At 39.6% G+C, this 27,914-nt stretch overlaps 1 protein-coding gene across 2 annotated transcripts in view; it reads left to right on the top strand.

Moving 5' to 3' along the window:
• The window catches only part of Neb (nebulin), a 212,847-nt gene that overhangs the window by 118,918 nt on the left and 66,015 nt on the right, over positions 1-27,914 (top strand). The window contains exons 80-104 of one of the 2 annotated variants that reach the window (XM_042683485.1): positions 179-382; positions 1,576-1,680; positions 2,694-2,801; positions 4,562-4,873; positions 11,214-11,417; positions 11,733-11,837; positions 13,841-13,945; positions 14,038-14,349; positions 15,949-16,053; positions 16,673-16,771; positions 16,956-17,057; positions 17,199-17,306; positions 18,175-18,486; positions 19,980-20,084; positions 20,197-20,301; positions 20,652-20,756; positions 21,748-21,855; positions 21,952-22,065; positions 22,543-22,740; positions 23,110-23,214; positions 24,178-24,282; positions 24,375-24,479; positions 24,756-24,863; positions 27,197-27,310; positions 27,617-27,814. In XM_042683485.1, the coding sequence (XP_042539419.1) occupies positions 179-382; positions 1,576-1,680; positions 2,694-2,801; positions 4,562-4,873; positions 11,214-11,417; positions 11,733-11,837; positions 13,841-13,945; positions 14,038-14,349; positions 15,949-16,053; positions 16,673-16,771; positions 16,956-17,057; positions 17,199-17,306; positions 18,175-18,486; positions 19,980-20,084; positions 20,197-20,301; positions 20,652-20,756; positions 21,748-21,855; positions 21,952-22,065; positions 22,543-22,740; positions 23,110-23,214; positions 24,178-24,282; positions 24,375-24,479; positions 24,756-24,863; positions 27,197-27,310; positions 27,617-27,814 (3,651 nt within the window). The remainder of the gene's footprint in view (positions 1-178; positions 383-1,575; positions 1,681-2,693; positions 2,802-4,561; positions 4,874-11,213; positions 11,418-11,732; positions 11,838-13,840; positions 13,946-14,037; positions 14,350-15,948; positions 16,054-16,672; positions 16,772-16,955; positions 17,058-17,198; positions 17,307-18,174; positions 18,487-19,979; positions 20,085-20,196; positions 20,302-20,651; positions 20,757-21,747; positions 21,856-21,951; positions 22,066-22,542; positions 22,741-23,109; positions 23,215-24,177; positions 24,283-24,374; positions 24,480-24,755; positions 24,864-27,196; positions 27,311-27,616; positions 27,815-27,914) is intronic. The other variant, XM_042683487.1, reaches the window with a different exon arrangement.

Below are 27,914 nucleotides of genomic sequence, written 5' to 3'. Positions count from 1 at the left end.
AAAACAAATGGCTAAGCTTTTATAAACAACTTGGCCACCCATATTGAGATTCATGTAAGGTCTTTGGGTCTTATTTGGTAAAACTACCATCTCCTTTATTTATCCTCTTCTTACCCTCTTGAGCTTTCGTGTTCAGCCAGCGGGTGGTATGTCTAACATTTTTACCTAATGTCTTTAGAGTGTGTATAAAGCTGACCTGGAATGGCTGCGTGGCATTGGCTGGATGCCACAGGGCTCCATAGAATTGACCAGAGTGAAGGGTGCTCAAGACCTTGTGAATGAAAGGCTATACAGAACACCACCAGAAGCCTTGAAGTTCACCACTATTGTTGACACACCAGAGATTGTCCTGGCAAAAGCCAATTCTCTGCAAATGAGTGAGGTAAGGATCACTTTACTGCCAAGCTTTCATTTTTCTGGTTTCTGGGTTGTGCTAATGACAGTGAAACTAATAAGGAGACATGGAACAATCTGAGAGTCTATTAGTAAAGGAACACACAAAGTAGAGCTCTGACAACTACAGCACATGCTTTGAAGAACTAAAGTAAAAGAAGTCACTTCATGGTGATTTGGGGAAATAAATATTTAACTCCTGTTAATATTAATATATAACATAAACCTACATCATAAATGATATATTGATATAATGACATAATGGTAAACATAATATTGTATGGTCTGGGATTCTCTAGGGAAACAGACCCAATGTGATGTACATATATAGGTATATGTGGATAGAGTCAAAGATATTTTAAGGAATTAGCTCATATAATTATGTACACTGGGTAGTTCCAAAATCTATAAGGTAGGATGCAGGGATGATCAAATGATGGTAGAATTCCTTCTTGGTCTTTGAGTGAATGGATGAGATCTACCCACATTAAGGAGGATATTTTGTCTTAGCCAAAGTTTGCTGATTCAAATGTTAATATTATTTTTTAAAGCACCTTTGTAAAAATATTGGTACTAATGAGTAACCAAATAGCAATATTATTTATTCAAGTTGATATATCAAATTAATCATCATAAACATATATTGAAACATTTTTTTCCAGATAATGACTAGAACTTAATGTTTCAGATATCCATTCTCTTTTTTTGGAGGTCAGTCATGGGGCTTGAACTCTGGGCCTGAGTGCTGTCCCTCAGCTCCTCAGTTTTTCTGAGTGTTTTTTTTTTTGAGGGGTGGGGGTCCGGTCATGGGGCCTGAACTCTGGGTCTGGGCGCTGTCCCTGTGCTCTTCAACTCAAGGCTAGCACTCTACCACTTGAGCCACGGTGCCACTTCCGGCTTTTTTCTTTTTGCTTATGTGGTACTGAGGAATCAAACCTAGAGCCTCAGGCATGCAAAGCAAGCGCTCTACCACTGAGCCACCTTCCAAGCCCCTTCTGAGTGGTTTATTAGAGATAAGAGTCTCATGGACTTCCCTGTCTGGTCTGGTTTTGAACCATGATTCTCCGATCTCAATCTCGGCCTCCTGAGTAGCTAGGATTACAGGCATGAGCCACCAGCGCCCCTGCTCAGAAATCTATTCTTCATAACTGAGTCAAAGTAATATTTTCCTTCTCTCCACAGAGACTGTATCAAGAAGCCTGGAATAAAGATAAAACCAACATCAACATCCCCTCAGATACTCCAGTCATGCTCCAGGCCCAAATCAATGCCTTGCAAATCAGCAATGTAAGTGATATAAACATGGTGGACTAGATGGAACAATGTATCCATTTGTGGGATGTGCTACAAAATGGCGAATCATTTGCCTTAGAAATAACAATGGCCTTTTGGTGCTAGATCTTATATTAAAAATAACGAAATTTGACTGGGGCTTGAAGTCAGGATCTCATACTCTCAGATGGGTTTTTTGTTGACAGTTGTTATTTTACCACTTGAGCCATATCTCTACTTGTGGCTGTTTTCTGTTTAATTGGAGAGAGGAGTTTCACAGACTTTACTGCCCAGGCTGTATTCAAGATGTGATCCTCAGACCTTGGCCTCCTGAGTAGCTAAGGTTATGGGCAGGAGATACCAGTGCCCACTGATATGTACGTATTTTTGTTTCTTTAGCTATCATTTCTAAAACAACTGAATGGAAATTCTGTCATTTAACATTATCTTAGATATATACCTGGGTGCCTAGACTTCATGAGCTGGGATGCGTGAGCCCTGTCAGTGTTCTCCTTTCAACCTTGAAACATCTTCCCATAGATATTGGCTAGGTTAACTTCCTTTTGTGTTATTTAGGAATAATGAAGTCCTCTGCAATCAAGTGCCCCTGACTCTATAAAAAACTGATCACTTAGGTCTCTTGATTGATCTAAGACTCTATTATTTGACATTTCAAAGCCATATAAAAACCAAAAGAAGCTTAATTTTGATTGTTTTTCAAAAGGCAAGGTATCTTTGTCACAGTAGCAGAAACTTTTGGTAAGTCAAAGGGTAAAATTAGGAGAAATCTTATCATGTCTTCTCTGATATCTGGAGAAACGTTTTTGGCCTCATGTTGAATCTTAATCTCATGTGCAATGTGTATCATATTGTGATGGATAGCTCTAAATTTTAATCAGAAGTATCCTATAATCTACAAAGGAATGAGAGCTTTTTTTTCTTCCGTGGCCCTCTTTATGGATCATACTACTTTGAGTATATTTCTTATTTTCAATTCTTGTTAACACACTTGTATTTTGCCTTAATAGAAACTCTATCAAAAAGACTGGGATGAGGCCAAGCAGAAAGGCTATGACCTGCGAGCTGATGCCATAGAAATCAAACATGCCAAAGCCTCCAGGGAAATTGCCAGCGAGGTAATTCCTTCTATTTCCTTTTGGCTTTTCTCCAATAAATGAAGCAGGGAAATGTTTTTCAAGATTTATTTATGCATGCATGCATAAATCCTGGTACTAGGCTTGAACTCAGGGTCTGGGTACTGTCCTTTACTTGTTTACTCAAGTCTGGTATTCTACCACTTGAGCCACAGCTCCACTTCCAGATGTTTGATGACTGATTGGAGAGAAGACTCATATGGACTTTCCTGACCGGCTGACTTTGAATCTTGGGTAGCTAGAATTATAGGTGTGAACCTGGCTAGTTTTTAAGAATTTTTAAAATCCATGCAATAGTTGCATTTTGTCGTGTTCTACAGAGTTTGTTCTCTCTTGTTTTAAATCTTATTTTATTTTTTCATTGTTATTATAACAGTGATGTACAGAAGTTACTGTTTCATAAGTTAGGTAATGAGTAACATTTCTTTTTGGATAATATCCTTCCCTCAATCAGACTTTCTTCTCTTGAAAAGTATTAAAATTGGGGATTAAAAATTAAGTTAAACATAAATGTGGTATATGTTAATAATTTCTGCATTGTTCCTAAGAAAAAACATGAAGAATCCCCATGAAAAATTGGGGAAACATTTGGGAGCTATATCTTGTTGTTTCTTCCCCAAAAATATTTCTGATACTCTCTACTATACAATTGGCATGTGAATGTTTCCTCTAAGACTTGAAGCTGAAATTCTACTTTATATGAAACATTTTGTACTAGAGGCTTATGTATAATGTTTTTAGGAACATTTTCCAGTTTATTTAATACTGATTTTGAAACTTGCTAACAAGCTAAGTGGATTTTCCTTCCCAGCTTCTATCGCTTCCAGCTCAACATCTTCATGCCACCTTATTTCCTTTGTCTGGGATCCTCTTTGTTCTTTATTTTATGCATCCAGCTGTCTCTTTCTTCGTCCTCATTTTTACCTTTAAGAACCAATAACCACACCTTTTTCCAAAAAAATGGCATATTCATTTCCAAAATTCACATCCTATCCCAGTTTTCACTTTCTCCACTCTGTCTAAACTTTCCTATGATTTTCAAGCATGTTTGTAAGGACATTATATCTATCACTATAGCCCTGAGACACCCCTTAAATGGGCATCCTTGCCCATAGACCTCTTACATCAGCTTCTGATGGATGCCAACAGTCTTGTTTCCTATCTCTCAAGTATGCATGTTTCCTGGCTGTCTCTGAAGCCACAAATAAGACTTTCTCTACCTGAGATCATGCCTGTTCTCTTAGAGATGATCTAAACTAACATTTCATTTGTCAGGCAACCTTGTTACTCACACTATACCTTATTTTCATCCATTTATAATAAAGAATAATGGTAGCATCTACCTCATAGTGATGCTGTGAGAATTAACTGACTGTAGTTACCAGTACTCAACTAGTTTTAACTGAAAAACTTAGTTTGACATGGATCAAACTAACTAACATATTTAAAATTCACGTAGTTATATCTAACATTCAGTGATTGCTCAGTAAATGTTAGCTATTTTTTAAATTATTATTCATGTAAAAAAATTATTATTCATGTTCACCATATTATTTCCTTCCCCATTTACTTATTTCCTCTGAGAAATTACCTTAAATAGTCCTTTTTCTTGAAAGTGAACTGAAATATATAATGACAGCCAGTAATAAGCCCATTAAGAAAAATCCTGAAATTACTTAAAGAAAAATCTCCTTAATACATTATATTCATGTTTTTCCCCCTCTGTTTTCTTACAACTTTAGTACAAATACAAAGAAGGCTATCGGAAGCAGCTAGGCCACCATGTGGGTTTCCGCAGCCTGCAGGATGACCCCAAGTTGGTGTGGTCCATACATGCTGCCAAGATCCAGAGTGACAGAGAATACAAGAAAGCTTACGAGAAATCGAAAGGAATTTACAATACACCCTTGGACATGATGTCAATTGTTCAAGCCAAGAAATGCCAGGTCCTGGTTAGCGATGTGGATTATCGCAATTATCTGCACCAGTGGACATGTCTGCCAGATCAAAATGACGTGATCCAGGCTAAGAAAGCCTATGAGCTGCAGAGCGATGTGCGTATGCTATCACCAAACTCCAGGGAGAAGTGTGTTTGTAGGTTTCATTGTGATAACACTGTGTGGTCCTCTCTCAAGGCATAATTTAAGTGATAATCTTAACAGAACCTAAAGTATTCTATACAATTCATGGTATTAATAGGGGAAGTTGTTGTTGTTTTTTTCCTCAGCACTTTCTATCTTATGAAGGATTTCATCTTACGGTGGTGGGATCTTATTCATCAGAATGAAAAACCAACCTCTTACCTTATCCTATGTAATTAACTAGAAAATTTTAGTCCTAGCTCTTCTGATTCCCTACTTTTGCACTGTCATTTGTCTAATTCTCATAAGCAGATTTAATGAAGAGGAAAGATTGGGTTTCAAATTTGATACAGAGAGAGAAATAGACATAATTATGTATCTTTCCTATATGTTTCTCTCTAAAATCCCTGTAGAGGTTATTCCTAGTGGTCCATAAAAGACAGACTTCAAGTGGTAAATACAGAAAATCAACCTGGTAAAAAAGTAATTTGATGTGCCATTGCTGTCTGTCATTCCACCAAGTAATACGTGTGGATACTGCTCCAGTCTCTGTTGGATACTGCAAACCTGTCCTAGTCAAACCTGTCCTATATGTCAAAGACATGAAACCAAATGCTAGTATTTAATGTCATTTCTTGAAGGCGAGAGACTGACCACCCAGATAACTTAAGTAGAAGTGTTGTATGGTTTGCATCCCTTTGTGAACAGATTTTAATTTTCTCCCTACTGTATGCTTCTCTCCCCCCATGTAGAATGTGTACAAGTCAGACCTGGAATGGATGAAGGGTATTGGATGGTTGACCGAGGGTTCTGTGGAAGTGGAGAGAGTGAAGAATGCTCAGAATCTCTTGAATGAAAGGTTGTATCGCATAAGGCCAGAGGCCCTCAAATTCACCAGCATTGTTGACACACCAGAAGTGGTCCTGGCAAAGACCAACGCTCTACAGATCAGTGAGGTAAACTGGGATGGGAACGTTTTCAGACAAATTGAAGGAATCTCTATGTAAAAAAAATTCTCCCCAGGTACTGATGGCTCATGCCTATAATCTTAGCTACTCAGGAGGCTAAGATCTGAGGATCTTGGTCCCTAGTCATCAGCCTGGGCAAGAAAATCCATGAGATCTTGCCCATGTAATTGTAACCCCCTTGTATAGTATTTTCGCAATAAAAAGGGGAGAAAAAAGAAAATCCATGATACTCCTATGTCCAATTAACTACCACGAAGCCAGAAGTGGAACTGTGACTCAACTGGTAGAGTACTAACTCTGAGCAAATTGTCTCAGGAAAGCACCCAGGCCCTGGGCTCAAACCTCAGGACTGGCATTATAAAACAAAATCTGAATGTGGATTTCAAAGTACCATTAACACAGCCTTAACATTGTGAATACACATGTGTGCAGATAGCTCTCATGCCACCAGCCAATTAGCTAGTCTCTCTATTCCATTTGATTTGTGTCCAGCCTGTGAATCATACTTTAATCATATTTAATCATATTTTGAGACATATTTTAATACCATAATCACAAAATTGTAATTTTTAATAGTTATTCAATGATGAAATGGGCTGAGAATTTCAGGGGTGATCTCAGTATTGAATACTAGCATAGTAATTTGGGCCAAAGAAGCAAGATCCTGTTAGCAGTGCAGAATATCACAGTAACCTACAGGGTGGATTTACCTTCCCCATAATTAAAAGTGAATAGGTAGAAAGGGGGCAATTTTACTAGTATATTTCAGATTCAGTTTATATTGAGCCACATCTGAGTGACTCCTCAGTTGCTCGGTACCTTTTAAAGTCAATTAAAACATGAAGATAATATGATCTATATTGGTATGGGAGAAGGAGCAACAATAACTTTTAGTGCTATTTTGAACTTGGTTCATGCTTGATTTATTTATTTATCAGCGCTCTCATTGCTTTTCACTCTCATCAGCCATTGTACCGTGATGCCTGGGACAAAGAGAAGGCTAATGTGAATGTGCCAGCTGACACACCGCTGATGCTGCAGTCCAAGCTCAATGCCATCCAGATTAGCAATGTAAGGCACTGACACTCATTTTCTTTGCACAGTGCTCTGTATGCAACAAAGCTGAAGCAAGCCTGGCCAAAAAACATTTTCCTATCAATCCTTTTATTTCTAGTGTTTAAGCTAATGATAAATAGCTATGTGTATTTACAATAGATGTATCTTCATTGAAAGGAGAGAAACAATGATTCCTCAAAACAAAAGAACCAAAAAAAAACCCCATAAAACTCAAAGTTGTATATATAGTGATACTTAGTTTTTCTTTTTAGTGAACCATTTCTTTTTTCCTTTTAAAAGCCAGTCAATATAATTTTCTGATTTTAACCTGATTTACTGTCTCCTACATTTCCATTTTAAGGGATTAGTAGGGAAATCCTTTACAAATTATCTTTACAAATCTACTGGAATTAAGTTCATTATAATAGAATGTTCTGTGACTAACTGTTCTTGACCTGTCATGTTGACTCAGTAGTTCCTCTTTCAGACTGAATGTGGCATTGCAACCTCTATTTACAGAAACAATACCAACAAGCCTGGGATGATGTCAAGATGACTGGGTATGACATTCGAGCAGATGCCATTGGAATCCAACATGCGAAGGCCTCTCGGGATATTGCCAGCGATGTAAGAGTTCTTTCTCACACACTCTCAGCAATAGGAATTTAACTTAATTCCTTAAAAATTATGTTTAAGTAGATTTCAGGTCATTGTTAATATATTGTTTATAAAGTGCCATATGCCAGAATAACTCATTCAACCATTTGAGAAGACTCTTAGATATGTGCTTGATTCTACAGTACTTATGTACAAGCACAGATTTTAATTTTCCCCCCCAGTTTTCTCAATGTCAGTTATTTAAAATCACTCGTAGACATTTGATGGATACAAAGAATATTGGGTTTGCTTGGTGTAGCATGCAGACTGTGTGCCATTTTGTGTAATTCATGAAAAAGTACTTTTTAGAGTAGTTACATTGCTGTTTAAATCTGTTCAAGAAAACACTGATCATTCTCCATTTAGATGGAGTTATGAATGTTCAAAGTTTCTAGTTCAAAAGCAAATTTATTTTATTAAAAACTTGAATGGGGAATTAATGGCTCAAACTTGTAATCTTAATTACTCAAGAAGCTGAGATCTAAGGGTCACAATTTGAAGCCACCATGGGCAAGAAAGTCCGTGAGAGTCTTAATCTCCAAGTAAAAAACAAAAAGCCAGAAGTGGATGTGTGGCTTAAATGATAGAATGCCAGCTTAAAGTGAAAAAAGCCAAGTGAAAGTGAAGGCCCTAAGCTGAAGTTCCAGTACCAGCACACAAAAGAAAAGGCAAAAAAACAAAAACTTGATTCAAAGTAAGATGGGATACTGGTTGTATCTGCATGTGGCAATATGTTTGCATGTGGCAAACAATGATAGAAGTTTGGGGAACTCCGTTCAAGGGATGATTCAGAGACACAGCCTTGCCTTACAGGTATTCACAGTGAAATGTGTGTATTCAAACACCTACACATACACATAGAAAGAAAAAGCAATTTAATGAGGAGTTGGAAACGTATAGCTCAAAGTTAAAGAAAAGTAGTGTCCAAAATAAGGATAACTTTAAGACAGTATAATGGTTTTGAATGGGCTCTTAAAAAAATATGATTGGAAAACAACTGCTCTTCTGTTCACACCTCCCAGTATCTATACAAGACAGCTTACGAGAAGCAGAAAGGCCATTACATTGGATGTCGCAATGCCAAGGAAGACCCCAAACTAGTTTGGGCAGCAAATGTACTGAAGATGCAAAATGACAGGCTGTACAAAAAAGCCTACAATGACCACAAGGCCAAGATCTCCATCCCAGTGGACATGGTGTCCATCAACGCTGCCAAGGAGGGTCAGGCACTGGCAAGCAACGTGGACTACCGCCAGTATCTGCACCAGTGGTCTTGCTTTCCTGACCAGAATGATGTGATACAAGCCAGGAAAGCCTATGATCTGCAGAGTGATGTAAGTGTGTGCCCCAGGACAAAGCTTGGCTTGGAATGATGGCATCTTCTAATGAGCTGGAAAATCTTAACTCCCTCCACATAGGCATATCATCAAATCTACTAAGGCCAGATTTGTTTAGAAAATTTTAATATTTTCATTGCTGAAAATGATAGCATGATTTTTCTATAGGCTTACCGATGTATATAGTATTTATAGTTTATTAAACATAAACATGCCCCTGGTCCTTCAACTATGTATTGAAGTTCAAATTATTTCAAGGGTTAATGGCATGCCCTTTGCTTGGATGTTCTTCATGACATTGTGTTTCTCTACCTTACCCACAGCCCTTTTAGATTTGTTCCTATTTGTTGCCAACTCAATGGTCTAGAACTGCAGGCTTCCATAAGATTATTTAGTTCTTGGGTAGAATGACCATCTTCTTTTAATTACCTGAACTTCAAGAGACAGTTTTAAAACAATGAATGGGTTTGTTATAGGCAAGTTTGCTCATCACTTTTTATTAATTACCAAGTGGTAGTTGGCGCCAGTTCTTGAGGAACTGCATTCGTATACTGACATGCATTAGCACATTGAGGCTTGTCTATGGATCACATAGAAAAATGAGAAGGAAACACACTTTTGAATTTTGGAGATCCATCACATTTTAAGCATTGAGATATACATCATCATTCTTCCTTAGGGTAGACACTTTCTAGTATTTTTCATTCTCCTCTTGACATTTTTAGCTTGATATTCATATCTTTTAACAAGTTATAAAAATACTGGTTCTGGGCATCACAATGACTTTGAAAATTAATAACATGTTTAATATAGAACAGTTTTATGTGCCTAACTTCCATATATATCTGGAGCAGCAGGTATAGATAACTAAGAATGTGGAAATACCAATGGAAAGGGAGGAACTGTCTTAATATTTAATATTTTAAAATTGTGAAACTCATGATTGAATTCTTAATTGTCATTTGAAAGACTACCCACATGGCAGTCCCTCTGCTGTCACAAAAGATACAATGGTGAATAAAGGAGAAGAGAAAGCAGGATACTGATCATAAAGAAATCGATATTAAGAGAGAATATCGGTAAACCATGGGATGCTAAGAAAAAGGGGCCTGTGCACTGTGAAGAGAGAGGTCAGGAAAAGTACTGGAAAAAGTACTGATTTAGTTGGGTAAGAGGTGAAGGAGGAAACAGCTGTTCTTGCAGGATAAGCATTTGGCAAAGGGCTGATACAGACCTCAAGCGGAGGGAAGACAATGTGTTCAGATCACAGAGGACGAAAGGAGGCACACAAGAGATGAGTCTGAAGAGTAAGAGTAGGCTGACTATACCAGGCAGCCATCTCTTTTCTGTAGTCCAAGTTAAGGAATTTGATCTTTACTTTAAAGTGATAGATAGGATAGGGCAAATGTGACTCAGATTTGAATTTGGAATTTTGAAAAGATTGTCCTGGCTACTATTGAGATAAAATCCCCACTGGGCCAGATGCCAGTGCCTCATGCCTGTAATCCTAGCTTCTTAAGGGAGGCTGAGATCTGAGGATTACAATTCCAAGCCAGGCAAGAAAGTCTGTGAGACTCTTGTCTTCAATTAACCACCCAAAAGCTGGAAGTGGACCTGTGGCTCAAGTGGTAGAGCACTAGCCTTAAGCAAAAAAGCTCAGGGACAGCACCCAGGCCCTGAGTTCAAGCCCCAGGACCAGGACCAAAAAAAAAAAGTACATCTTGGCTATGATAATTGCCTAGATACTAGTCAAATTCCATCCTTGCATACACCCACATAGAGAGCTTCCACATCATTCTGTCTTTTAAACTGCCTTCTAAGCATTACAACATTAGAACAGAACAAAACACTGTTGTGTATATGGGGAAATATGTTTGTCAGGCCAGTAGTCTTTGTTTTATTAATTACTACCTTTAGTCCTTATACATAGGAGTTGTCATTTAACAATATATCTTGAACACAATATATCTTGATTAATGCCACCCCTTTCAACATTCTCACCCATTCTGGCCCTACCCACCCCCTCCCTCACTCCTCTTAACTTTGTAGGATAAACATTAAGTTCTTCTCATTTGTCCACTTCTTTCCCCTTGGCCCCATCCCACCCCTTTTCAGTTCCTACTTCTTCATGTTTTATTTTGCTGAACTTTGATTTTGGCTTTCTGAGGCAGAGCTCTGTTTTTACTTACTTGTGAAAGAAAAAAATAACATTAAAGATAGCTTCCTTTTCTCTACCACCCACCATCAAAACCAAAACAAAAGCAAAAACCCTATCTACCTTCCCCTGCCCCCCAGGCCATCTACAAGGCTGACTTGGAGTGGTTGCGTGGTATTGGCTGGATGCCAGAAGGGTCACCAGAAGTCCTGAGAGTCAAAAATGCCCAGGAAATCCTATGTGACAGCGTCTATCGGACACCCGTGGAGAAACTCAAGTATACAAGCATTGTTGACACACCTGAAGTAGTCCTTGCAAAATCAAATGCTGAAAATATTAGTATTGTAAGTCACTTTTGTTTCTTTTAAAATCAAATTCGAGCTACAGAGAAATCATAAATGATTCACTTGGTGATTTAACTTTGGGATGAAAATAAGATTGATGATAACAAAAATTTTATTCAGTAACATTTATAGCATTTAAAAACTCTTAAGAACTAGTAAAAAGACATTAGGATAGATTTCCAATCAAATTTGAATAATTTATTTGAAAAGATTCACATAAAATAAGTCTTTGCCTTACTATGAAAAGATTTTAATCTTAAAAGTATCATGATTACAAATTGTGAAGTGATTTTTTTTTATTGACTCTTTCCATAGCCAAAGTACAGAGAAGTTTGGGACAAAGATAAAACTTCAATTCACATAATGCCAGACACTCCAGAAATTAATCTTGCTAGAGCAAACGCCCTTAATGTGAGCAATGTAAGTACCACAACAGTCTCTGGTTTGCTTGGAAAGTCACCAGCTAGGCCAGACAAGACCAATAAGTTTTATAGCTGAACAAGAAATCTGCAGATTGCCTGTGTGAAGGTGGGGGGTGGGGCTTGGCCTGGACTCCGGGATAGGAAGCCAGGGCCCTCCTCAGAGTCCAGGGCAAGGCCGGTAACTGTGAGCCAACTTTAACATGAAAACAGTGGAAGAGGACAAATAAAAGAATAAGGAGGTAAGTAAGCAAGAAAAGAGAGTTCATGTCAAATTCAGATGAACTAAAAATTGCAATTCTTTGCAAAAACAAATTAATCAAAAAAGCTAGATCTATGGGAGACTTTCTAGATCTATGGGAGAATTTCTAAATTATCAAAATTGATCCCAGAAAAACAGAAACCATATAGCAAGAAACAAAGAGTTTTAAACATTTTCATTTCTCTCCTCAAATGCCCAGATTGCCCTGATAATTTCACAGAATTCTTTTAGGATTTTCGGAAGGACACTACCATGGAGCCTAATAGAAGAAGGAAGGCTATCATGGCTTCCAAAATGCATTAAAAGTTCCATATATGAAAACTGTAGATTAATAACAGAAAAATCCTAAAATATTGATAAATTAAGCAACACATTCAAATGGAGCTTAATCAGAACACCAAGAAGGTTCTATATTCAGAAACCTATTAATAGCACTCAAAGGGAAAAAACAATATGCTAATTTTCTTAGATTTTAAAAGTTGTGACAAAATCCAATTCCCTGTCTTTTTTCCTTTTAAATAAGAGATTAGTAAAAATAAAATGAAACTAGTATCTTCTTGACGTGACTTAAAAAAAAAATACATCTCAAATCATAGGCCTGCTTATCCTCAGTGACTTTCTTATTCAACTCAGGATTAAGACAAGGATGCTTATTAATATCCTATTTAACATCTAGAATTAATTGCTTAAGTCAGGAAGCTTCCAATGAATACTAATATAAGTGTAAGAAAAATATAAATATTAAAGGGGAAAAAACAGGCAAAATTACCATTCCCAGAAGAAATCAGACTAAGCCTGGAAAAGGGAAGAGAATGGAGAGGAACAAAATATATTAATTAATGAGCAGAATATAGTTGCATGAAATAATCATGCAGCTAGGTGAATGTAAAGTGTAGAGAAGTGTCACCCCATTGGTCTGTTATACCAAAGAATCAAGGCCATCCCAAACTGATGTGCACTATTCCCATACACTTTAATCGTGACGAGTCCATACAGAGATCTAATGGCCGTCACCCCCCTTACAGAGAATGTGAAATCTCTCTAGTTCATATCCTAGTCTTGCCAGAGATAAATAAAGCTTGTAAGTCTCAAAAAAAAAAAAATACAGTTGCATGACTGGCTATACAATTCAAGAAAGGTCCGGAGAGGGGCTATCTTGTTGGATCACAAAGATTACCCATGTGCAGAATAAATGTGACTATATAAAATGGATAGTACCTGAGAGCAGTTCTTTATGATTTGAAACACTGTATCTTTGAACAATAATTAACCTTTGTGGGAGAAAGAGCCCACAGCTCAAAGATTCCAGATGCACCAAACTTCTCCATTAGTTGAATGAACTACTTGGAGACTAATTTTTACAACACAATTTTGGAACACCAATGTATACTTTGGGAGAGGAGTAGTGGGACTGGAATCAATATCCTGGTGCAGTGCTCTCTTGTCAAACGGCTTGGGTCAGTGGGCAATCAGTTCATCACAGGTCGGTCTCCTCTACATGATGCAGGAATTTCTAAACCTTGGAGAGTATATTGAGACTATGATTCAAATGCAAAAAACAAAGCCTTTTAAGTCCCAGACCCTTGGACCATATTATGGCCAATGGCGCACAGAATTAATTTTTCACGTACTCTTTCAATTAAGATCTTAAATCCTGGACCTTCAAAACTGTTGCCTTATGATGCTAGTTGAGTCGTCAGAGTTACTTGATGAATTCAAACCTTACATTTTCTCATCTTTAGAAACTTTACCGTGAGGGTTGGGATGAAGTGAAGATGAGCTGCGATGTCCGGCTGGATGCCATCCCTATCCAGGCTGCCAAGGCCTCCAGGGAGATTGCCAGTGAAGTGAGTGTGGCCTCTTCTACCTCCCCCATGTTCTAAGCAAAGGCTCCAGGTGCATCGTGCTGTGGTTCATTACTTCGTTTTTCCATTTCCAGTATAAGTACAAGCTTGACCATGAGAAGCAGAAGGGACACTACGTGGGCACCCTCACAGCCAGGGATGACAACAAAATCCGGTGGGCCCTCATAGCTGGCAAGCTGCAGAATGAAAGAGAGTACCGGCTGCAGTGGGCCAAATGGAAGACGAAGTTCCAAAGCCCTGTGGACATGCTTTCCATCCTGCACTCTAAAAAATGCCAGACTCTAGTCAGCGACGTTGATTATCGCAATTACCTGCATGAATGGACATGCATGCCTGACCAGAATGACGTGATTCAGGCCAAGAAAGCCTACGAACTGCAGAGCGATGTGAGTGGCCTGTACTGAAAGATGAATTTGCTGAATAGCAAGTCTTTGTAGTAAGGAATCAAAATTACCAAAGTCAGGAAGGACCTAAACTTTGTATCAAGAAATAAATGGTAGGGGTTGGAAGATGGCTCAGTGGTAGAGTGCTTGCCTTGCATGCATGAGGCCCTGGGTTCGATTCCTCAGCACCACATAAGCAAAAAGCCGGAAGTGGCGCTGTGGCTCAAGTGGTAGAATGCTAGCCTTGAGCTGAAGAGCTGAGGGACAGCGCCCAGGCCCAGAGTTCAGGCCCCACGACCGGACCAAAAAAAAAAAAAAAAAAAGAAAGAAATGGTAGAAGCCAGGCACTGATGGGTCATACCTGAACTCCTAGCTACTCAAGTTGCTAAGATCTGAGGATTCCAGTTCAAAGCCAGCCCGGGCCAGTACCCTCAAGAGACTCATATCTTTAATTAACCAGCTGAAAGCTGGATGGAATTGAGGTGCTCTTGAGTATCAACCTTGTAAGCCAAAAAAGAGCATGAGGCTCAGAGTTCGAGCTCTGGTACTAGAACAAAAAATGAATACCAAAAAAAATGTGGTATTAACTTATTAAAGAAAACTGTGAAAATATTATTTCTATAGGAGTTAGATTGCAGTTATGGTTTTACCAAGTAAAAGATTAGTAAAACCTGAGAGGAGGAGGGCTTGGGTTGGATGAGCAAGAATGATGAAGGGTTACATCAACCAAGATGTACTATATTTATAAAATGATGTGTTGAATGGTTAACTCATTTGGAAAAGTACTTAAAGATAATAAAAATATAATTTTTTAAAAGATAGAGCATGAATAGGAAGTAGACATGGTTCTTTGACCGATAGGCTCAGTAAGAACATTTGAATTAAATGGCCAAGACGTTTAGATCAGGAAAGTTTTTTAACTTTGTATGATTATTATAAAGGTGACATACAGAGGGGTTACAGTTACATAAGTCAGGTAAAGAGTACAGATTAGGAAAGCTATTTATACAAAGCTAAGATTTAAACTGGGTGCTGGTATTCATGCCTATAATCCTCATTACTCAGGAGGCTAAGATCTGAGGATCAAGGTTTGAAAGCCAGCCCAGTCTTGAGATTCTTCTCTCCAATTAACCACCCAAAATACCAGAAGTAGAGCTATGCCTCAAGTGGTAGAGCACTAGCCTTGAGCAAATAAAGCTCAGGGACAACACCCACGCCCTGAGGACTGGTACGTACTCTGCTCACGCGCACACACACACACGCACACACACACACACACACACACACACACACACACACACACACACACACGCCCATAAAAGTTAAGATATCCCACTTCTCATGAAAATTCAAAAGACATAGCTGTAGATATGTGTTCCCCTTGACAACAAAAACTGGAAACGAATTGAGGTTAACCTGTTTCAAGGAAAAAATAACCTCCAGGTTATCACACTACCTGACCTAATGAATCCTACCAAACTGAATATGTCATCCTTGGCTTATCCAGTACTTAAATTTGTTTTTCTTCATCAGACTGAACGATAGACTAACTAGGTCCAGGAGACTTGGGCTGCTGAATTAATTCTGGCTTTGTTTTCACAGGCTGTTTACAAGGCTGACTTGGAATGGTTACGGGGAATTGGGTGGATGCCGAATGATTCTGTTTCTGTCAATCATGCCAAACATGCTGCGGACATCTTCAGTGAGGTAGTCCAAGATTCTGTGCCCTGCTATCTAGTACATTTCCAAAGAGCATGAACTAGATGATATGAAACAGACCAGCAATTTTAACCATTTTTAGTTGTTTTGGTTGAAGATAGATATACATTTTCCCCAAATAATCCTAAACTATTTTATGATATTATGGTGCTATATCCCTAATATCATATCCAGCACCCTCATTAATGCTTCAAATTGTAGAACTGGAAATTTTTCTTAACAGGAATATTCTGGGAGAGGTTTATTCAGTTGAAAACAGGGATTATTATTATATACAATGATATGACTTTGGGGAGAAACAAAATTGCAAATTTGTTGTTTTAAATCTGTGGAAGTGTTGGGAGGGTCGCTCAGTGGTAGAGCACTTGCTTAGCATTCAGAAGGCCAAGGGTTCAATCCCTAGAACCCTAGAACCAGTATATATGTTATATTTTATATATGTGTACATATGTATATATGTATATGCATATATATGAAGCTGATCAATCAGTTTAAAATATAAACTATAAGATGCAAACTAAATTGCCAAGATGTAATTCAGATAACATTTGTGGTTTTAGCTCATCAAGATGAGGAACTCTGACTAACAAATTTCTTTTTCTCATAGAAAAAATATCGCACAAAAATAGAAACTCTCAACTTTACTCCTGTGGATGACAGAGTTGATTATGTGACAGCAAAACAAAGTGGAGAGATCCTTGATGATGTAAGTATATGGCTATTCTAAAATCCCATAGCTGTGCAGACATGTTTGTAAAGCTTTTCTATATTCTTGCAACTATTGTCTGAGATACAGATTTTAATTGTTGAAGTTATTGATGTCCAATTGCTTGGACAGCATGGTGTATACTTCACATATAGTAACTAGTGTGGTTGCCTCTCACTTGTAGATTAAATACAAGAAAGATTGGAATGCCACTAAATCCAAGTACACCCTCACAGAAACCCCCTTGTTGCATACAGCCCAGGAGGCTGCCCGCATCCTGGACCAGGTATGAGTTTTACTTGGATGTCTGGGACTGTGGGTGGAGATGGAAAACCTTAATGGAACCGAAGAGAGTAATGCACGTAACTTATTCCTCCCTCCCTGCTGACTCCTCTTTTAACCTCTGTTGTGGCTCTTTGTCTTTTAGTACCTCTATAAGGAAGGCTGGGAGAAACAAAAGGCCACAGGCTACATTTTGCCTCCAGATGCTGTACCATTTGTTCATGCCCATCGCTCCAGTGATGTTCAGAGTGAGGTAATTTATTCCCATCTGAGTGAACTTGGCAGAAACAAGGCCTTGCCCAGAAAAGATGCCAGCTATGCCCAAGGCACAGATGTCACCTTAGGAATGTAGTATTTCAGCTTGGCAGACGTGGCTGAGGGCTGTAGTGCCTCCTCCTGTCTTATCTCATGGGTTTTGCATTTGCTAATGTTTCTTTTTTCTTCCTCAAAAGCTGTGGTTTGAAGACTAGAAAGGTAGCTCAGTTTTAACGTGCTTGCCTTACATGTACAAAGTCCTGGGTTCGATCTTCAGCACTGCAGAAACAAACAAAAAACCCTGTTGCGTGGCTGGGAAGGTGGCTCAGTGGTAGAGCGCTTGCCTTGCATGCATGAGGCCCTGGGTTCGATTCCCCAGCACCCCATAAGCAAAACGAAAAAAAGCCGGAAGTGGTGCTGTGGCTCAAGTGGTAGAGTGCTAGCCTTGAGCTGAAGAGCTGAAGGATAGTGCCCAGGCCCAGAGTTCAGGCCCCATGACCAGACCCCCCCCCCAAAAAAAAAGAAAAACAAACAAACAAAAAAAAAAACCCTGTTGCTTGAAACTTATTTTTCAATGTTTTATTTTTTTTCTTATGTTTTCTGCCTCCAATAAAAATCTCTAGTCTCCCAAATAAATATATTGCCAAAATTGGAAAACAAGTAGATGATTTTTTTAAACTTGGAAATAGCTATTTCTTCATATGTTTCATTGCTATTTGTTATCTGTTCTGAGGTTAATGGATCCAAAAACTTGAGGGCTGAGTTTGCTGATCATTCTTGGCAGATAACTACCCCACCCCCACCCCTGCCACTTTGCCTTTTGTGCTTGGCAAAGCTGATGGTGTCTATATTCTTCTTCCCATCAGCTGAAATACAAAGCAGAACATGTAAAGCAGAAAGGCCACTATGTTGGGGTTCCGACAATGAGAGATGATCCTAAACTAGTGTGGTTTGAGCACGCTGGCCAAATTCAGAATGACAGACTCTACAAACAGGACTATCACAAAACAAAGGCCAAAATCAATATACCTGCTGACATGGTGTCTGTTGTGGCTGCCAAGGAAGGGCAGACTCTGGTCAGTGATATTGATTACCGTCATTACCTACGCCAATGGACATGTCACCCTGACCAAAATGATGTTATTCAAGCAAGGAAGGCCTATGACCTACAGAGCGATGTAAGTGGTTTTCATTACTTCATTATCTAGAAATCTATAATATACTCTGACAAGGACAAGCAGCATTCTAGAGTCACCAGTGTTTAAAACTTTGGGCTATAAATATTTGTTCCTAGAAGGGAACTGAGGAACTATAAAGGAAAGGAAATGTGGGAGAAGTCATTGATTGATAGATTTGCTTATGGACCGCAATTCTGCATAACATTCAATGTCAAATAATTGCAAAGTCCACTGCTTTTATACCATTTCTCCCATTAGGAATTCCTCACTCACATTTACATGGAGACTTGCCAGCTGATTTAAGAAGAGAGGTTATGTTGGGGTTGTGACAATGTCAGATGATGCTTTAGACAAGGACCTAAGAATGCCTTATTGCTGTTTAGCTGAGGATCCTACTTCTCAAAGTATTTTAATGAGTCACTTACAAACTTATAAGAACAAAAGTAGAAGAAACATAAGGTATAGATTAAACCAAATGAAGCACTACCATCCTTCACTCAGAGCTTTGCTAAGACTAGGATAAAGAATGTGCCGGGTACCAGGGGCTCACACCTCTAATCGTAGCTACTAAGGAGGCTGAGATCTGAGGATCATGATTCAAAGCCAGCCCGGGCAGGAAAGTCTGTGAGACTCTTATCTCTAATAAACCACCAGAAAACTGGAAGTGGCACTGTGGCTCAAGTGGTAGAGTGCTATCCTTAAGCTGAAGAGCTGAGGGACAGCACTCAGGTCCAGAGTTCAAGCCCTATGACCCACAAAAAAAAAAAAAGGAAAAAAGAATGTGACACAGAACCTCACACCAGAACCTCAGTTAAGATCTCTACCTATCTCCAGCCTTCTGTAGGCAAGGAAAGAAACAAGATGCTTTGATTACTTGCTCAGGTACACAGAGGAACCCTACCTGGGTCTTCTCAACAGTACAGGAGATCAAATATAGATACTGAAATGAAACAGCCTGTCATATTGTTATTGGAGCAGAATGACTTATTGAATTTAATGAGATTAGCAGCTCCTTTTCATTTGGGAGGGAAGAATTCTGGAACCAGGGACAATAGGATGGGTGTGGGAGGAGATAAACAGTGTGGCCACACTGGAGGAAACACCCCCCCCCCTTCCCTACCACCACACCAGCATTTATCAATTCCCTTCATTTAATCTAAATGTCCCATATGCTTCTACATACTTATAAATCTATCGAATCTATCTACAATCACCACCTTCTTGATAAACCTTTTATGGTCATAGCTGGAAGTAACTATCCTTTTCGTCCCTAATCTTCTTGTACTCATGCACCTAACCTTATCCTTGTCCCTGAAAGTACAGGCTTTATTTTGAACAAGCACAGTCTCGAGAAACTTTGCTCAGATAGAGTCAGGATGAAATGTGGGAGACAACAGCTACTAAAGAGAAATCTTTAAGACAAAACATAAAAAGTGTTTGTTTGCAATCTTCTGTCTGTCATCTTGTCTGACCATCTCTCTTCCTATTCCCAGCATGTCTACAAAGCTGACATGGAGTGGCTCCGAGGTATTGGCTGGATCCCCCTGGATTCTGTGGACCATGTGAGAGTTACTAAGAACCAGGAGATGGTGAATCAGGTATGGGAAGTTTGTTCTGTTTTTAACCCTATACCTACCCTTCTTATCTGCCCTGTAGGGGCAGATTCCCTGTTGGAGTAGACCTGACTTAATTGTATCCATTTCTTTTCAGATAAAATATAAGAAAGATGCACTTAACAATTACCCCAACTTTACCAGTGTGGTTGATCCTCCAGAGATTGTTTTGGCCAAGATTAATGCAATCAATCAAAGTGATGTAAGTTTGCTTTGTCTATGCTGAATGCTTTGTCTATGCTGAATTGCAGGCAGCTCATTGCCTGGAATTGAGTGGATTGTTTTAACTCTGTAAAAAATTGGGAAAGAGGTAAATTATAATCATGAGAGTAATATTTAAAAGTCACTAGAAGGTAGTATACTATAACCACTTTTAGTTATCCATATTCTTATCCAAAATATTCTATTCTACTAGCCTAAAATTGTCTGAAATTCAGTCAGTTGGCTAGTTTTAATACCTAAATGAAGTCTAATTATTTTGCTGCTAGGTAGATCCTATGAAAGCTTAAATATACATTTATAGTAATTGAAAGGTTTTGTTTTGTTTTGTAGGTAAAATATAAAGAAACATTTAATAAAGCCAAGGGCAAGTATTTATTTTCTCCAGATACACCTTATATCTCCCACTCCAAAGACATGGGGAAACTCTACAGCACTGTGAGTACCTAAACAACAACTCAGTTCCTAGTTTTAAGCTCTTGTCAGGCAGGATTCATGAATTGTTATTATAAAGACAATGAACAGAGGGGTCACATTACATAAGTCAAGTAAAGAATACATTCCTTTTTGAATAATGTCACCACTATCTCATTTTCTCCCAATATTTCCTTTCCATCCTCCACCCACAAGTTCTGTAGTACACTTTCAACATAGTGTCCAGTGAGCAGGACTCATAGTCTTGACTGATTTAGCAAACATTGAAATTTATCAGGTAACCTGTTGATTTCATTGTATTTCATCTTGTTTATTAGAAGTAACATGTATTCAGCTTTGCTCGAATCTGCTCAGAGTAAGTTGCATGTATTCAACTGGTTATGTTTTTAGTTCCTGTGATGTGCCCTACCCTTCCGAGGCACTGAGGGGCTAGTGTTCAATGAGGTAAGCTCATCCAAGTGAAAGAAGCAGATCTAAATAGGTTAATATGAGAGGTGCTATGAGGGCTCTAGGAGCACATGGGATGGAACAACTATGAGGAGAAAGAGGAGGAGAGCCTTGTCTATCTTCAGCAGCTACGCACAAGTATGGCCAGGGAACACAATTTGCCCTTCAAAATTTAAGTCAGCTAATTTAAAAGGAGAGGAGTGTGGATAGAATATGCTCAATAGGAAGCAATCAGATGATTCCTTCTATGTTTGCAAATTTTTCATCTTTTATAAAAACTGAAAATATAGTTAACTCTGTTGTAATGTGTGTGTGTGTGTGTGTGTGTGTGTGTGTGTGTGTGTGTGTGTGTGTGTGTGTGTGTGTGGATTTAATTTGAAATACAGTATACCAAATGCCTGCCCTATTCATGGGAGGTACATTGGTGGCTACAAGTAACAAGTTAAGCCTCCTTGTAAGCACAAGTGATTTGCCTCAACATTGCTTTTGGTAGTATCTGAAAGTAATTGAATGCAAACATTTAGTGATATCTATTTCTTTGTTCTAGATCTTATACAAAGGTGCATGGGAGGGAACCAAGGCTTATGGCTACACCCTGGATGAACGCTATATTCCCATTGTTGGAGCAAAACATGCTGACCTAGTGAACAGTGAGGTCAGTCTGATCATTTCCTGTCTGAGGTCTTTTAGTGGGCAGCAAAGGACTGATTAACAAACCCCAGTGATTCTCAATGTTGAACCCATTTCACAGCTGAAATACAAAGAGACGTATGAGAAGCAGAAGGGTCACTATCTCGCTGGGAAAGTCATTGGCGAGTTCCCTGGTGTGGTTCACTGTCTGGATTTCCAGCAGATGAGAAGTGCGGTAAGCAGTGTTTACTCCTGCAGCAGATTTGTCTAGCGTCAGTGGGCTCTTCTGTCTCCCCACTTATAGATGGCCCTGGGGCTCCTGGTGAGGTGGGGGATGGACTAATGTGGACATTCTTTCCTAACTCTTAACTATAAACCCTGGATGGCTGGGGGCTTCTTCCCTTCCCTTCCTTTCTCCTTACCTAACATAGTGAGGGCTCTTGACAGATTGTATGAACAATTGAACCTTGAAGGTAACCTGTTGTTTTCATTAAATATGGAAATGTATTGGGAAAGAGGGAGAGCCTTAAGATCCTTGTGACCCTGCATTGAAGAGAAATGCAAGGGAAACTTTAGAACTAAAAACTTAGAAACATCAGTCTGTTCCAGAGGTTCTGACTTAGATTGAAAATGAGACTAAGGAAATGGATTTGCATTACTTAAGCTTTAATTCTCCTCTAATTTTTTGTCTATTAAAAATGTTATTCTTTAGTTGAACTACAGAAAAGATTATGAAGACACAAAAGCCAACGTGCATATCCCCAATGATATGATGAACCACGTGCTGGCTAAAAGGTGCCAGTACATCCTCAGTGACCTGGAGTACCGACATTACTTTCATCAGTGGACATCCCTCCCAGAAGAACCCAATGTTATTCATGCTCGAAATGCCCAGGAGATCTTAAGTGATGTATGACCGTCTTTCTCAACTTAGTTATAGGCTTCACCCAGTCCTGTCATAGTCCTCCATGACCCAATTGTCCCTGTGTTCATAGACCTAGTGGCATGAGTAAATACTTTTTGGTGTAATAGTTCCATTTGCACCATAGGACACCAAATTGAACATTTAATCAGTTCCTCACTAGACTGAGACTTTGGTACAACTATCTCCCTAGCCTTCTTTAAGACAGAGAATTAAGACATCCCAGTGGTGAGATGCCTATCCTAAGTCTTTGAAGCACTACGTACATACATAGTCAAGGACTGTTAAGAACTATCAAATTGCTCAATGGTAAATTCAGAATATCTGTCACCTTGTACTGTTCTTGCTTTCTTTCAGAATGTGTACAAAGATGACCTGAATTGGCTGAAAGGCATTGGTTGCTATGTTTGGGATACACCCCAGATCCTCCATGCCAAGAAATCATATGACCTTCAGAGTCAGGTGAGCAACCTCCCTAGGAGGACTGGGGTTCCCCTAAATCAGAAGCTATGCAGTAGTATCAGGCTGCAGGCCAGGCTGTCTCTCTGCTTCCTTGGAAGCTGCTACAATAGTGCATGATCTGAGGGAACCAAATCCCCTACCCACTCCACATGTCCCTGGCTCCAATTAAACTTCTTATGGAAGCATGTGCTAGTGGGAGTCTCTCCATGGCTAACAATCATGCATCGCGAGCTTCTTGCAAGTGACTCTACCTTGACCAGGATAACTTGCAGAGTAGGAAGCATAGCATATAACCACAGGTAGATATATTTTTGTTTGTTTGGGTTTGAGGATTTGTTTGGTTTTGTTTATTTTGTTGTTTTTGTTTTGTGCTGGTCCGTGCTTGACTCAGTCCCTGAGCTTCTTTTACATAAGCTAGCTCTCTATGACTTGAGCCACAGCTCCACTTCTAGCTTTGTGTGTGTGTTTGTATGTGTATGTGTGTGTGTGTGTGTGTGTGTGTGTGTGAGAGAGAGAGAGAGAGAGAGAGAGAAATGAGTTTTGCATTACAATTCTCAGATCCTAGCCTACTGAGTAGCTTGGATTACAGGTGTAAGCTACCGGTGCCTTGCTGGTAGATGTTTAAAAAACAAGTCTTAAGTATCTGGGCCCACTTGCAGAACATGGTAGGAAGCTCTGGCAGGGAGAGTCCACAGGTCTCATGGGGTGGCAGCTGTCAGTTGTGGAAGAGGGAAAGGAGAAGGCAACAGAACCAGGAAGGACACCTGGACAATTCCTACCCTACTCTTGGTCAAGAGATGCTATTTGGCAGGCACACACAATCTGCAGGATGACAGGCTGTTTGTTAGGATGGAGCAGAAGTCTAGAGACAAGTAAAGCTACCTCTAAGTTGACATAAATAGCTATAACTGATGATAGTCTTATACTTTCCAGTTCTTGGTGACTTTTTCCTTTTCTCCACAGATAAAATACACAGCAGCAAGTAAAGAAAACTTCCCAAACTATAACCTGGTGACAGATACGCCAGTTTATGTGACTGCTCTTCAAAGCGGCATCAACGCCAGTGAGGTATGTGTTCCTTGTCCTAGGGACAATTTGTGTGTTTTCCAACAACAGAAGTAAATCATCCTTTCCATTTTTGTTTTTGTTTTTGTCTGTAGGTGAAATATAAAGAAAATTATCATCAGATTAAAGACAAATATACCACAGTTCTAGAAACAGTGGATTATGACAGAACCAAGAATTTGAAGAGTCTTTATAGCAGTGTGAGTTGAGTTTCTCTTACATATGAGCTACCTTTCCCCCTTCAGATTCATGTATAGAATAAATGAGGGTAAGCATCCTGTCCCCAAATGTTTTTCTAGAACCTTCAAATTCCTACTTTCTCTCATAAAATTATTATGTGTAGAATGAAACAAGAATCAAATGAATTCGAGTCCTGGTGTTTGGCAAGGACTGTCTGAGAAGGACAGAAAAAGTGCTACTTGAGAGCTAACTAGAGTGCATTTCCTCTTACTCATAAGCCTTTTTAACCCCTCCAGAACCTGTACAAAGAGGCCTGGGATAAAGTGAAAGCCACCAGCTACATCCTGCCAACCAGTACCTTGTCCTTGACACATGCCAAGAACCAGAAGCATCTGGCCAGCCGTGTAAGTGCAAACAAGAGCCTCCCGCTTCCTCTGCCCTCTCCTGGTCCCCATGCCCCGAGTTTTTCAGGCTAATTCAACTGTGCCTCCTCAGTATCTCCAGCACCTCTCTGGGGCTTCCAGATTCCTGTCATCCGTCTGTGTGCTCACTGAATGACTCCTTCTAGAGTTCTGTCTGAGGAAAGTCACAATACCAGCACAAAGGGCACAGATGTGATATTGTAGGCTACCTTTGTGTCAATGACTTAGTCAAGAAAAAAAGAAGACATACCATACAAAATAGTGTGCTTTCAATAAAATTAAACGTAGGTTTGGGGATAAAATTAAATGATGGGTATGACAACTAATTATCACACCATTCCAAAATTAATAGACGAGGCCAAAGGCACATACTTCAGATTTGGGAAGAGTTTTATACATGAGACTTACAAAGCCCAGTGGAGGCTGTTTTCCTTCAGTCATGAAAACTGCTGTGTAGAAGCAGGATTCTTGACAACTTGTTTGGACAAGGTGGATCAGAGAAAAAATATAACCTTTTTTAAAAATAAAATTTAGGTTTTATTCAAATAATTGGTACAATTCAGCATGTCAGTTTATGAGTACAATGCATCCTGACTAATGTTACCCCTTTCATCATTCTCCTCCCATCTGCTTCAACCTTACTCATTCCCTTATATTATTAGTCCTTTAAAAGGATTCCAACCTTCTATTTTTGTTTGATTGTTAAAACACACACACAAACACACACAAGCTGAGTGCAAGTGGCTCACACTTATAATCCTAGCTCAAGGGCTGAGATCGAAGGATCACAGTTTGAAGCTAACGCAGACAGAAAAGTTTATAAGACTTTTATCTCCAATTAACCACAAAAAGCTGAAAGTGGAGCTGTGGCTCAAGTGGTAGAACACTATCTTTGAGTGTAACAGCTCAGGGACGGTACCCCATGACCTGTGTGTATACACACACTTACACACACACACACACACACACACACACACACACACACACACACACACACACAGAATTTTCTTGTTTGGAAAATTCTGGTGGAAATTTTGGTCTCCAGTCAATGCAAGTTTTGGTGAGAACTCTGATACAAATGCCTTCCACAGGGCTGGGAAGGTGGCTCAGTAGTAGAGCGCTTGCCTTGCATGCTCGAGGCCCTGGGTTCGATTCCTCAGCCCCACATAAGCAAAAAGAAAAAAGCCAGAAGTGGCGCTGTGGCTCAAGTGGTAGAGTGCTAACCTTGAGCTGAAGAGCTGAGGGACAGCGCCCAGGCCCAGAGTTCAGGCCCCACGACCAGACCAAAAAAAATAAAATGCCTCTCATTTCACTGAGATGTGTGTTTTTGGTTTTGAAGAAGAGACTGTATTTATTACCAAGTACTAGGACATTATTACCCAAGTCATGCAATAACAGAGCATTCATTAACAGGCAACACAGATTAAGAATTAGAAATTGGTTGCATTGTATTTTTTGAAAACTTGTAAAAATTAAAATTCAAGAATTAGCCAGGCACTAGTTTCTCAAACCCATAAACCTAGCTTTTCAGAAGCCTGATATCTGAGGATGGAGTTGGAAGCCAGCCTGGGAAGGAAAGTCTGAAAGACTCTAATCTCCAATTAACCACAAAAAGCTGGAAGGGGAGCTATGGTTCAAAGGTAGAGCACCAGCTTTGAGTGTAAAAGCTGAAGGACAGTATCCAAGCTGCTCAAGTTGTACTCATGTACATGTATGCACATGTGCGCGCGCGCACACACACACACACACACACACACACACACACACACACACACACACACACACACACCTCTTAAACACCAATCTCTCAATTGTTAAGAAAAATGATATTCCTGAACAGTTCTGACCTTTCACTTATAGTAGAAAGAAACAAAGACATTATCATGAGACAGTATTTTAGAATCATATAGTCCTGGGCTGGTAATATTGCTCACTATTAGAGCACTTGCCTACCATGTACAAGGCCTTGAGTTTGATCCCCAGAATCACACCTTTAAAAACCAAATCATGTAAGTCTAAATATGAGTTAGTTGAATAGAAACAGTAATATTATTATAGACATTTCAACATAGTAAGATTGTACAGTGTGCCACAGTTTTAAAGTACTTTCAGATATGGTCTGATTTTAGCCTCACACGGGCCCCGTGGTAGCTCTGCTTCTGTCTCTGTATAGACGGAACATGAGCTCAGGAAAATGGTGGCCTCTAGTCATCTGTGTTGGACAGGGCAAGGTCCCCTCCTCATTGTCCCATGCTAGCAAAAGTAACCCATTACTCTACAAAATTAGATTTCACCTTCTCGATTTTGTCTTCTAGATCAAGTACCGAGAAGAATATGAGAAGTTCAAAGCCCTTTATACTATACCAAAAAGTGTTGACGATGATCCAAACACAGCACGGTGTCTCCGAGTCGGCAAGCTTAACATTGATGTAAGTAATGCCCAAAGGCCTTTCTTCCCAGCAAAGCCAAGTGGACATATTATGGGGATTGTCTGCTCAGCCCAGGATCTGATCCCCTGCCCATGACGGCGGCATGTAAAGAAGCTGTGTCATCCCAGCCCATGTTGCTTTGCCTTTTCATTTGTCCTGGTACTAATAGGTAGAAAGTGACAGACCCTCCCAGCCCCATGGACCCTAGCTGTTTGCTATAAGCGGCTCACCGTGACTTCTCCGGGATAGGAGGAAGGCATGAGTTCCTCTGGCCAAGATGACTGACATGTGAACTTAATTTCTCAGCGTCTATACAGATCTGTATATGAACAGAACAAGATGAAAATCCACCTGGTGCCTGACATGGTAGAGATGGTGACCGCCAAGGATTCTCAGAAGAAAGTCAGTGAGATCGACTACCGCCTGCACCTCCATGAGTGGATTTGCCACCCTGACTTGCAAGTCAACAGTCACGTCAGGAAAGTGACAGATCAAATCAGCGATGTAAGCCCATTGCTTAGGAGGTCCCTGCCCCTGCCCACCCCACTGTCCTCCCTGTTCACTTCAACCTTTTCTCTAGCTTACTTTCTTGTTATTTGTCTGA

Source organism: Dipodomys spectabilis, unplaced genomic scaffold, assembly GCF_019054845.1.
Source record: "Dipodomys spectabilis isolate Male_0828 unplaced genomic scaffold, ASM1905484v1 ptg000081l, whole genome shotgun sequence".
Lineage (NCBI taxonomy): Eukaryota > Metazoa > Chordata > Mammalia > Rodentia > Heteromyidae > Dipodomys > Dipodomys spectabilis.
The sequence above is the reverse complement of the archived record's forward strand: the minus strand, read 5'-3'. Positions and strand labels throughout refer to the sequence as shown.